We start from the raw sequence: 12,813 nt of genomic DNA on the forward strand, positions 1-12,813 counted from the left end.
TGACCCTACAGGCCCCACCCACACTGCTACTCTCCCTCCAGGGCCCCCTCAGCTCAGGGAAATAGGGAGACTTCGATGGGCCTCCCACCACTGGCCCCAGAGAGGACATCATGTCCCACAGCAGACAGGCCTGCCATCTCCTTCCTAAGTGCCTCTTTTTTGAGCAATAACAAAGCTCTTGGACCTCATGGTCTCAATTTTCTTTTCACCCCACCCTCCAGAGATTCTCCATTGGTTCCCCTCCCTTTAGAAGTAAATTAGGAAAGTGTGCAGTGAAGTTGACTTCTAGAAGTCATCCATGGATGGGTGGAGCTAAGAGCCAGGCAGAGATTGGAGGTCCCGTGTGTATGTCGTTATAGTCTGACCAATTGGCTATGGAGGTGTGTCCCCACATTCAGAAGGTCTCTATAGAGGATGGAGCAGGTGAGCCCTGGTCTCTAGGCTTCAGCCTGGCAGTGAGTGATGGCCCGGGAGGCTGTCCCTGCTGGAGAATAATGGGAGATAAAATGGCATAGGTGGTGTGAAGACAGGTCTGCACTTTGGAGGAGGATGGATGAATTAGCATTCATTGAGAATGATGATTAGGAGTTGTGGCCCCAGATTAAGATAGACGTGGGTTCAATTTCTGGCTCAGGCACTTCTGTGCTGTGTGACCTTAGACAAGGGATTCCACCTCTCCGAGCCTCAGTTCCCTCCTCTGAAAAATAGAATGACATTACCTGTTTCGCAGAGTTTTACAAGGATTCAATGAAACTGTGTGTGCTCCCTCGCACACAGTAAGAACTCAGTGTATGCCAGTGGTTACTATTATTGGCTACCATGCTTCAAGCCCTGTGCTCAGTATTTTCCACGCATCATGAGGAAGGCCTTTTTTTTTTTTTGAGACGGAGTTTCGCTCTTGTTGCCCAGGCTGGAGTGCAATGGCGCAATCTCGGCTCACTGCCACCTCTTCCTCTTGGGTTTCAAGCAATTCTCCTGCCTCAGCCTCCCAAGTTGCTGGGATTACAGGTGCCTGCCACCACCCCCAGCTAATTTTTGTTATTTTTAGTAGAGACAGCGTTTCACCATGTTGGCCAAGCTGGTCTCGAACTCCTGACCTCAGGTGATCTGCCTGCCTTGGCCTCCCAAAGTGCTGGGATTACAGGCGTGAGCCACCGCGCCTGGCCAGGGAAGGCATTATTTTTATCCTGACTTTACAGAGAAGGAATTCAGTTTTGTGCAGTTCAGTAACTTGCCCCACCAGCTAAGCCTGGCAGAGCTGGGACACAATCCCCTGTTGGGTACCAAAGTACTCTTTTTACTCATCCACCCTGCTCTGAAACTGGAACCCAGGCATCCATATTCTCCACCGGCCCCTGGGCTCACATTGTCTATTTTCCTACCTGACTCACCTTTGAGGTCGTGGGAGGCTCTTCCCAGGAGACACATCTCCTTTGATTGCATTTGTCTGGGAGCCCAGCGCTCCGCAAGCCCGGACCATGAGATGTAATCTGCAGTGAATGTGGTACACAATAAATACAGGTAGTCCGTTTATGAGCTGCTGTATTTATTACACCCCTTAATTGCTAAAGAACCAGAAGCAGCTGAAGCTGGATCCTACCCTGGAGAGAAGCTCTGCCTGGGTGGGCAGAGGGAGGGATGGCAGAGCCTGGCCTCCCGCACAGGCGTACTCAGCCTCTCGCTGTTGTGGCTGCTATGCCTCCAAAGGCCCGTTCATCCAACTTAGGGCCTGATAGAGGAAATGGTCAGACTGTCAGATTCCTGCTCTGCCATTTGACACATGAAGACCTGAGGCCAGAGACAGAAAGTGATTTGCCCAAGGTCACACAGCAGTGACTTACAGAGCAGGAGCCTGGGCTCCAGACTCCTAGGCCAGTGCTCCTTGTGTCCAATTCTCTGCTTGAACATCTGCTCCTGGATCAGGTAGAGGCACAGGATCTGGAGTTGGGTGAGTGGTGGTTTTGTAGCCTAGTCCATGCATACAAGCTGTGTGATACTGGGCAGGTTACTTGACCTCTCTGAATCTCAGTGTCCTCATCTGTAAAATGGGCATAGTACATCCTGCTTTAGGGGCTTGTGGAGAGATTAAAGGCAGTCAGTTCTGTGGAGCTGGCAGGTGACTAGCCATGAGTCAGTGTTCAATAAATGTTCTTTCCTATCCTCTTTTCCCTTTCCAAAGGGCACAGGTGTCTGAAGATGCATGGAGCTGAAATCAGCCAAGAGCTGAAAAGAGAAATGGGTCAGAATAGAAAGGCTCTGGGGTGCGAGGCATTATCCTGGGTTTCTGATCTAACAGGGAACGGCAGGCCTGTGAGTAACCTATGAAGGCAGAGTTAGGTGTGGACATGGTAAGAGCTGTCCACCTGCTCTGTGCAGGTACAGCGGGGAGCCCTTTACATTGGACATTTTTATAGGTGAAGAAACTGAGGTTCCAAGAGGCTAAGTCACTTGCCCAAAGACGCAGAGGTAGAAAAGGTGATGGGCTGGGATTCAAACTCAGGTGTGTCTGACTTCAGAGCCCATGCTTAGGACCATGCTGGTTAGATGCAGGTTAGATGTTCCTTCTAGAAATCAGGGATGTGGCTGGCAAGTTGGCCTGGAAATGGTATCCTGGAGGACCATTCTGCAGGAAGAGAGTCTGGGCTTGGTGACGAGGGAAGAGCCAAAGGCCCCACAGTCAGGGATGGTGGTTGAGATGCTTAACAACCACTATGCACTGGCATGAACCAACCAGAAGACACGCTGGCCAGACAGCAGGACAGCGATCCCTATGGGTCCCCACTGAATCTCAGCCCTGCCCACTGCCCTCTGGGAGGGCAGGGCCTGGAGAAAGGGAAGGGATAGGTTGTCCTGGTGCCTGCCATCCCAGGCAGCTCTAGGCTTTCAGGCCTCAGGAAGATCTGGAGAGAAGAGTGACCAAGCAGGGCATTAGGAGGGCCCCGTCCTGGGCTGTCCTCACCCAGGAGAGGGTACAACAGAGAGAGGAGAGAGAGGACAGGAGAGCACGGCTGTGGGTTTGAATCCTTGTTGCTCCACTTTCTAGCTGTTGGAGGTAAGGGGGATACAAATGACTAGAAGCATGCCTTAACCCAGCACCAGGCTTCCTGCACACCCTGCTGAATTAACACTCCCTATGTGGAGGGGTTTTACTCAGTCCAAACCATGTGCAACCGTACTGTGTCCCAGGAGGGCACAGCCACGATTCTGCTCCTCTGGGATTCACCAGGAACACTGGCTGATGATGTTATGGTATATATTTTGGTGGGGGCAGTGGTGGATGTCAGCAGAGGCCATGGGATATTATATTAGGGGAAGGCACTGAACTTGGCTCGATGCGGACAGGAGAGGGGAATCAGGGAAGGCTTCCTGGAGGAGGTGATGCCTGTGACAAATCTTAAAGGATGAATAGGAATTAAGTGGGACTGGCGTAGGTGGAAAGGCAATCCAAACAGAAGGGATCAGCATGAGCAGAGGCACCAAGTAAGCCTCAGGGAGATACCTCTGGGGGACTCTCCTTTGATGGTGGTGATAGGAAAGTCAGGGCAGAAATAACAAGAGGTGGCCATGGGGAGTCCTGGAGGTCCTGTGGTCTGCAGGAGGCAGCTTGGTCTCCTATAAAGGTTGGGTTCCAGCAAGAGAAGGCTGTGGTGACATGTACTTTGTGGAAATATCCTTCGGGCAGCAGGGAAGCACTGGATTGAAGGGGAGGTAGGGAGGCCAGTCCCAGCCCAGAGGCTGCAGCCATGTCTGGATGAGAGAGAAAGCCAGGAGCAGGGCTGAGTCTGGAGATGTTTCAGAGACCCCTGTGATAGAGAGGATGGTGTCCGATTTTACTTCTGAAGGCAGATGGCATGTCATGAATTCAGGCCACACTCACTGAAGTAAAGACAAATCTCCCACCCCACTATCACACACACACCATCCTTTGTCCTTCCAAGCTGGACTACCTGGGTTCCAATCTTGGCTTCACCACTCACTAGCTATGACCTCAGACAAGTCACCTCGCCTCTATCTGTCTCAGTTTCCACCTCCGGAAAATAGGAATAAGAATACTAATCTCATGGGTTGTTATGAGTCAGTAAATGTTAAGTATTAGGACGGAGCCGGCACATAGTAAATGCTCAATAAATAGTATTATTTGTAGGGGTGGAGACTTGGGTGGATGACCTCAGGAAAACCCTGATTTTCCCTTTCCCCAACACAATTTAAGAGAAACCCTTGGGGCGCTGTTAGAAGGACAAAGGCTTGGAGCCTGGAGTCCCTGGGTCAGGTTCACTGCATGATTTTCCCTTGCGTTCCTCAGCAGGTAACTTGGTGCCTCAGTTTCCCCCTCCTAGTAAAATAAGGAGGATGTCCCAGGTGGGCTCTCTGAGTGTCTTCCCTTCCTGGCTTTGATGCTGAGTGGCCCCACTTGTGCCTCCCCTGCTCAGCATTTTTCCAAGTTGCAATAAGGACTAGTAGAGCAACAAGGAGGAGGTGTCCCTTTAGGGAGGAAAGCCCTCTGGCCCCAGGGCCAGTGCCAAATCCAAAGCCGATGTGCCTGTCAGACCTTCCTCATGGACTCCAGGCACCTTAGCCATGTCTGCCTGGCCAAGCTCAGCTGGTGGACAGACACCTGGCACCTTGGCAGAAACAATGAGGGGACGGATGCGAGGCACCACCCCTGAGACCAGGAACCTTTCCCATGTCCACTCCCCACCAGCTGGCTCTGTCTGTGCTCCTCTCTCCATGGATTCAAATGCACTTAAAAACAAACAAGCAAACAAAAAAACACCTGTAGCTCAGACCAAAACACAGCCTGGGGTGGTGCTGTCATCACCGATTAGGAGAGGGGTGGAGTGGCCAGGCAGGTAAGATGAGAGGCAGGCACCGCTCTGCTCCATCTGTTCCTTATGATATGAGGGTGCTGGTCTGGCTGCTGAGGAGAGTGTTGGATTGTGGTTTGGGATGGGGAGGGGACAGAGTTGCTGAGGCCCATTATGTGCCATGGGTCTTGTCACTGCTTCCTACAAGCTGTGTGGCCTTGGACAAATCCCTTAACCCTTCTGAGGGCTGGGCTGATGGAAGGATGTGTGATCATTAGAGTACATACCTCCTTGGTGGTTGCAAGGATTAACTGAGATAATATGTGCAAAGCCCTAGGCACAGTGTTGGACCCCCAAATTGTGGCTACAATTATTACTGTTTTCCCAAATTCATTTTAAATTGACAAATAATAATTGTATATGTTTATGGAGTCCAATGTGATGTTTTGATACACATTTTACTATTATTAATAATAATAAGCCTCCCAGAAACCTTTGAGTCAGACTTAGCAACCTTATTTTGTGGAGGAAGAAGATGGAGTCCAGCCATGTCCTGTGGGAGGAAGCGGGAGTTGCAGAAAGTAATCAGACACCATCTCCCCGACATCCATCCACACCCCGACACATACTGCCAGAACCCTTTGCACCAAGTCCTGTCATGGAGGTATAAACCCCCTGCTGGAAGCACCTGCAGTGCCAGCAGCTCAGGACTGGCTTGAGTTCTGGCCCTGGCCCTTACTAGCTGTGGGACATTGGACATGTCGTTTTCATTCTGAGTCTCGGTTTCCCCACCTGTCACATGGATCTCTAATCCCTGCCCTGAGTGTCTCCTCAGAGCCGTTATGAAGAAAATGTGAAAATAACGAATATGGAATGTAAACATGTCTTGTGCACCTTGAAGTCTGACTCATGGGAGCAGATGCTGTCAGCTTCCCCTGGGGGATGGGGGACGTTTGCATCTCAGTGCAGCCCCGGCTGTGCCTGGCAAGCAGCAGATGCTCAATCAATGTTGGCTGAGTGGAATTGTGTTCAGTGACTTTGCTGCCATGGGTATACTTCTAGGTGAAGACAGGAAAGGCTCCCGGGGAGGTGGGATGCTGGAGGTCTCAGAGTGGAGGTAGCCAAGGCTCAGGAAGGCTTTGGCCCCAGAAGTAGGTTTTAGACCCCCAGGTAGGCTGCTCTCCTTTTCCCTGCAACACCCTGTCTCACTGGCACCAAGCAACCGCCCTGGTCTGTTCTGTGGCTGGAGGGTATGTGGGATGGTGGGAAGTTTGTCAGGCCTGGCTTCCGGTACTGTCTATGGGAGCCTTGGCAAGTCCCTCCAGGCTCTGGGCCTTGGTTTTCTCATCTATGAAATGGCCAGCTCACACCTGCAGTAGAGCAACAGCGTGAAGCGGGACTGCTGGGCACTTACCACGTGTCCGACGATGTGCTAAGCATGTTACTGTGGGATTTCAGTTCATCTTCACAACACCGCTAGGAGGAAGGTTCTGTTCTTAATCTCCGCTTTAAAGTTGGAGAGAGCAAGATCCAGAGAGGTGGAGTAATTTGCCCAAGGTCACACAGCAAATGAAAGCTGGAGCCAGGGCTAAAACCCAGGCAGGCTGGCTCCAGCATTCTCATCTCTATGATCAGCCTCCATCTTCTTCCAGCCTTTGCACGGGTGGGGCTGGCTGCGGGGACCGCCCTGGGGAGGGACTGGGGTTCTTCCTGGGTGGGGTCCCCCATCGGGAGGACTCAGGTGGCCTTGTGTTTTTAGGTGGAGCACCATGGAAGGCGATTGTTTGAGCTGCATGAAGTACCTGATGTTTGTTTTCAATTTCTTCATATTTGTAAGTATCCTGGGTCTTCCCAGGCCTCTGCTGGGTGGGCAGAACTGGCTGCTGCTTTGAAATAGTCACACTGGGCTAAGTCCCTGGGGTGAGCACAGGTGCCGGTGCTAGAGGCAGGGGTACCTGCCAGCCAGGCTTTCATGGAAGGGGGCCCCCAGCAGTGCCCATCCCACTCTGAAGAGCCCATCTTCTTAGGAGAAACATTTTACACAGGCCCTGGGGTGGGTCAGCCCCTCTCAAAAAGGTGGAGGGGACCTCGGTCCAGCCACTGTCTTGGGATCTGACCCCTCGTGGGAAGTGGGAAAGGAGGGGATGGGAGTGATCAGAGGGCAACAAGAGGGAGCCCCACCCAACCTTATCTCCCCGAGCAGTTGATGGACTTCAGAGCTGGAGGGGCTGAGTCCATGTAGCCACCAGATACAATCAGAAACCTCTCTGGGACTGGAAGACCTGCATTCAAATTCCACTGCTGCATCTTAGCAGCTTGTGATTTGAGACACGTTTCACCTCTCTGAGCCTCAGTATCTTCATCTCTTAATGGCCTTCCTCAACAGGCTTTTTGAAAATTAAGCAAGATTAGTTTACAGAGTACCCTGGATGTGGTCAGTCCTCAATAGCTTAGCTCCATTTCCATCCAACCTACGGATTCTGTATATGAAGGGACAGAGGCCCAGACATTCAGGTGACCCACCCACCTGCTGGTGGCCCACTGAAGGCTCTGCTCAGACTCATGGCCCCTCCCAGGAGTAGAGTTGTGGCCCTGCCTTCTTGGACCCCCACAGGCTTTCCTGGTCCAGCCCTCTCAGCCTTTGATCTTAGTACAGCCAAGACCTGGGTGAATAAACCTCCACTCATGTCCTTCAGGGCAGGCTCTTGAAAGAGGGGTCCTCCTTCTGGCCAGGACTGACCATCTGTCTCTCTCTCAGTGTCTATCTTTCCCTCTCTATCTCTATCTCTATATCTTTGTGTCTTTAAAAAATATATACATTTCAGCAACTCCCTTAGTTTCTGTTCCCTACCTTATCATCCTAAAAAGCATCAAGCCTTGCAGATTTGAATTCTAGACCCAAGGTTACCACCTTCCAAGCCGGTGACCCTGGGCCAGCTCATCCTTCCTCCAGCCCCAGCGTTCCCACCTGAAATGGAGCTGGGCCCTCCTTGAAGTGTTTAGCATACAGTTGTTGAATCCCCAAATCTCCAGCAGCAATAAGGAGACACAGATTTTCCTGGAGGTCGTGTGGGAGACCAACGAGAGAGACACAGGCTGGGCACAGTGGCTCATGCCTGTAATCCCAGCACTTTGGGAGGCAGAGGCGAGTGGATCACCTGAGGTCAGGAGTTCGAGACCAGCCTGGCCAACATGGTGAAACCCCATCTCTACTAAAAATACAAAAATTAGCCATGCGTGGTGGCAGGTACCTGTAATCCCAGCTACTTGGGAGGCTGAGGCAGAAGAATCGTTTGTACACGGGAGGTGGAGTTTGCGGTGAGCCGAGATCACACCACTGCACTCCAGCCTAGGTGACAGAGTAAGACTCTGTCTCAGAAAAAAAAAAAAAAAAAAAAAAGGAGAGAGACACTGCACAGCAGATGGCAAAAATGGAAACCCTGTCGCTGGCCATGCCTGTTAGGTCTTTCCTTCTCTTTCCCCTGCTGAGTCCTTCAGGCGTCTCCACTGGACTGCTGCCCTAAGAGTACCTACAAACGTCCCTTGCCCAAAGCCATCAGCTCTCTTCAGCTTGCAGTCCTGCTCAGTCAAGCCAAAGCCCAGCAGTTTTCCTGTCGCCCAGCTGTCAACCCTCACACAGGCCTCTTGGGCCTCCGGTCCTCCCACCACACAAAGGGATTTCAAATACTTTACAGCCTGCAAATCCCATCGTACCAAACTTTGGTTCTTCCCACAACAAGTCTGCTTCTAAAACGTATCTGTGCCCAAGAAAAATGGAATAGGCTGGGCACAGTGGCTCACTCCCGTAATCCCAACAGTTCGGGAGGCTGAGGCAGGAGGATCACTTGAGCCCCGGAGTTCGAGACCAGCCTGGGCAACATGGCAAAACTCAATCTTTACAGAAAAATACAAAAATTAACCAGGTGTGGTGGCACGTGCCTGTAGTCCCAGTGACTTGGGAGGCTGAGGTGGGAGGATGACTCGGGCCCAGGAGGTCAAGGCTGCAGTGAGCTGTGATCCCGCCACTGCACTCCAGCCTAGGTAGCAGAGCCAGACTCTGTCTCAAAACAAAAAAAGGAAAGAAAAGAAAAATGGAACAGATATGTATTGAAATCTGCTAAACGCCTTCTATCCTTTCTTCCTTAGTGCTGCCTTAGGCTGTGGGTGTTTGAGTCTTCTTTTGACCACAAGGAAGCTAAAAGGCTCAGATAGGTTATGACACTTGCCTAAGGTCACACAGCTAATAAGTGGCACAGCTCTCTCTCTAGACTATGCTACCTCTTTCCAAAGATAAATAAGGCACGGAGAGCCCAGGTTGATGGAGACATAAATAAGAAGGCTTTTGAGCCATAGATTTGAGAGAGGGGAGCCCACTCTCAGGTTGAAACCTCACTGAGAGTCCTGTGGGGCACAATGACCATGACTTGGTTGGTGTTTTCCCAGCCCCTAGCATGGGTGGTGCAAACACAGCATAGGGCTCACTCAGAGCATGTTCATGGACCTTTGTTTAGGGTGTTGAGGCTGGAGTCAGGGGGTCTGCGACCAGAAGGCATCTCTCACTCTGCCATGAACTTGCTGTGTGACCTTTAGCAAGTTGTTGCCCCCTCTGTGTGGAATCAGAGGGTTGGACTAGATGACCTCCTAATCCTACAGGTCTGACATTTCAGGAGAAGATAAAATTGGCAAATAGCCTGTATATGATACATTTCTCAGCAGCCTCAGGTAGGGCCTGGGTCAGAAATTGGATTTAGAGGATGTGTGTTGCCCTTAAGGTCACGGCAGCTAGAAAAATTCCAAGCAATTCAAGGTGCGGCTGGGACTCACTGGCTCTCGCTGCAGATGAATTCCTGCCTGGCTCACCTAGTGCTTGACGCCTCCGACCCTGGGGCTGGCTCAGGGGAGTGGTGGGTCAGAAGTGCCTAACCTCCCTTTCTGCCTGTTTCTCCTCCCAACTCCTCCCCTGGCCCGAGCAGCTGGGCGGGGCCTGCCTGCTGGCCATCGGCATCTGGGTCATGGTGGACCCCACCGGCTTCCGGGAGATCGTGGCTGCCAATCCTCTGCTCCTCACGGGCGCCTACATCCTCCTGGCCATGGGGGGCCTGCTCTTTCTGCTCGGCTTCCTGGGCTGCTGCGGGGCCGTCCGTGAGAACAAGTGTCTGCTGCTATTTGTGAGTACCCCAGCCCCCACCTCACCCATGGGTACTCTGAGGGGTGTCGGGGATCGGCTGCAGACTCCCAGGCCCTGCCTGGCTTCCATTCAGACCAGTGCTTCCCAAACTGGGGGCGGGCTGTCAAAGAAGGGATCGTGGAGATGAGCACATCTGACCGCACTCATTCGGTCGTCAATAGTCCTGAAACCCTGAGATGCTCAGCGACTTGCCCAGAGTCCCATGGAGTTGGCGGCAGAGCAGATGAAACAGACGCGAGGCTAGGACCCTTGTAGTGCTTCAGGCTGCCTCTTCCCATGCCTTTGGGACCTGTTTTTTTCCCTGCGGCAGCCCTTCCTCTTTCCCACTTCACTTGGTTGCTTTCCTGCAGACAAGCCAGGGCCCTTGGCTTAACGCACACCTAGTCTGTATTCACATGCCAGGAAACTCAGAATGAGGTTTGTGCCACATAGGCCCACCTCCAGGGGTGGGATGGTCCCCAGCCTTTTCCATTTGCCTTGGTGGCCCCAGCTTCCAGAGTCTGCTTTTTTGCCGGGCCCACGCCTGCAGTAGGTGAGCTGGCCCAGGTGGAGGGAGCCTTGCGTCGAGGTCTGAACAACCAGGCATCTCTCCAAGGCATGGTCAACTGAGAGCACTGACATTGACCTTCATGTTTTTCCACTTGCTTGCTATTAAAAACTCTAATATATAATTCCTTAGTAACATCGCTAAGATGGCTAGTGGATGAGGCCTTCCCCTTGTAGATATCCAACACTGAAGTAGGTATGATATGGCCTCTGAAGGTTTCTTAGTCATCAAGTAAATAGCCCTTGAACTCCTGTCATGCGCATGTAGTTCACTGGGTGCTGAAGATGCGTTGGGGACCAGGAGCGATGGTCCCTTCCCTCACAGACAGGCACAGGGGAGGCAGCCGAGCTGTGTGGATGAGCTGGGCAGCGGGCAGGCCTGGTTTGAGTGTACTCCCTGCTCCCTCCCCTAAGGGTGCAGCTCCCATCTAGTGTCTAGTTCCCCAACCTCCTAGAGAGCAGCCTCCCAGAGATCAGCCGAGTCTTCTTGTTGAATGATGGGCTGGCCAGCTCAGCTATAGATCACAGCCAAACCAGACAGGCAGTGCGTCTCTAGTTCTCCAGTCTCCTGGATTCCCATGGGCGGTGGTGCTTGGGGTCTCCACCTGCTTTCCTGTGCTCGGTGGGTGGGTCTTCTCTCCTCTAAGAAGTCCTGGACTTGGAGAACTTCTGGGCTGAGCCCAGTCCTGCCACAGGGTAAGTTAAAAACAGCCCTGTTTAGAGAAGTGTGGATGTGTCTGGGTCAACTTGTGGATGCTCCTCGTGTGAAAATTCGTGGGCAGAGTTAAATGACAGGGAGATCTGGGCTGGTTGGCTGGAGGACTCCCTTGCAAAATTCTGTGGATAAGCCAGCACCAGCAGTGCTGGGAGGAGAAACCTAGCACCATACCTCCTCCCCAGATGAGAGCACACTGCACGGCCCCATTCATGTCCCGGTGAGATGCCCCCCCATCCAAGGGAAGTGAAGTCAGCTGCTAAATGAGTGACAGGGAGCCTTGGGCCCATGTGTCCTACAACAGCGCCAATACTACAGACTTCATTTGAAGCGAAACAAAGAAAAACTGTGAGCGCCCCCTGGTGGACAGTTCTCTACTGCTTGTCACGGTGCTTGCAGAGCTCTTGGCTGGGGAGCCCGAGTAGACTTTAAAAGGAGCTGGGATATGGGTCCCAGGACACACCCAGCCTCCCTTTCCCCTTCCTCACCTCGGCCCCCAGGGGCTCATTCATTGTTAATGGGCTCGGCTCTGAGGCCAAGACAGGAAGCCAGGCTGGTGTTCTTGGCTGGGACCAGGCTGGGGCAGCTCCAGTCTCCTCCAGTAAGTGGCTGCCTGCAAACCTGCCAGCCACCCGAGGACATCCTCCCTCCCATGCTATGGGAGACAGGACTGAGACCCAGGGATAGGAAATGTGTCCACGATCCTCCCGAGAGAGCTGATCCTGGCTGCCAGGCTGGGGGCCCTTCGACAAGGCCTGATGGCAGACCCTTCCCCTCCCGACCCCGTCTCTCCCTTTGTCCCCCTTCCTTCTGCCTATCTCTGTGTAGCTCCCTTTCTTTCCTCTCTGCCTCTGCCCTTTCCATCTCTGTCCTTTCTTTTTTTTTGACAGGGTCTCAGTCTGTGGCCCAAGCTGGTGTGCAGCGGTGTGATCTCGGCTCACTGCAGCCTCAACCTCCTAGCCTCAAGTGATCCTCCCACCTCAGCCACCTGAGTAGCTGGGACCACAGGCACATACCGCCACACCTAGCTAATTTGTGTATTTTTTTGTAAAGACAAGGTTTTGCTATGTTGCTCAGGCTGGTTTTGAACTCCTGGGCTCAAGAGATCTACGGCTCGGCCTCCCAAAGTGTTGGGATTCCAGGCGGGCACCAACACACTTGGCCTTGTCCTTCTCTTGATCTCTGTTTTTATTCCTAGGCCCTTTCCTTGTCCCTGTCCTGATCTCTGCCTTCCCCATTTCCCTGTCTCTCTCTCCACTTCCTCTGCTTGCCCTCCCCTCTCTAAGGCCCCACCGACACAAGCCTGGGGTCACAGTGTGGGTCAGAGGCAGAGGACGCTTGGATCAAGGTCTTCTGGCTCCCAGACCAGGGCCGTCCACAGGCTCCTAACCTGGAATGGACTCCAAAATTTACCTAAAATTATGTGCAAAATGTTATGGCAGAGCCTGTTTATGTGTGTTGTATATACGTGGATTGTGTGCATACTCATGTATTTGCATGTGTGTTGTATGTGCATGTATGTTGTGTTCTATTGTGTGTGCTTATGTTTACATGTGTGC

The 12,813-nt window shown here is 52.5% G+C and overlaps 1 protein-coding gene across 5 annotated transcripts in view; it reads left to right on the plus strand.

The window, feature by feature from the left end:
• The window catches only part of TSPAN18 (tetraspanin 18), a 200,226-nt gene that overhangs the window by 168,338 nt on the left and 19,075 nt on the right, over positions 1 to 12,813 (plus strand). For all 5 annotated transcript variants that reach the window (XM_030917946.1, XM_030917945.1, XM_010371029.2 and 2 more), the window contains 2 exons: positions 6,565 to 6,637; positions 9,779 to 9,973. In XM_030917946.1, coding sequence (XP_030773806.1) covers positions 6,565 to 6,637; positions 9,779 to 9,973 — 268 coding nt within the window. The remainder of the gene's footprint in view (positions 1 to 6,564; positions 6,638 to 9,778; positions 9,974 to 12,813) is intronic.

The sequence above is a fragment of the Rhinopithecus roxellana genome, chromosome 15, assembly GCF_007565055.1.
Source record: "Rhinopithecus roxellana isolate Shanxi Qingling chromosome 15, ASM756505v1, whole genome shotgun sequence".
Classification (NCBI taxonomy): domain Eukaryota; kingdom Metazoa; phylum Chordata; class Mammalia; order Primates; family Cercopithecidae; genus Rhinopithecus; species Rhinopithecus roxellana.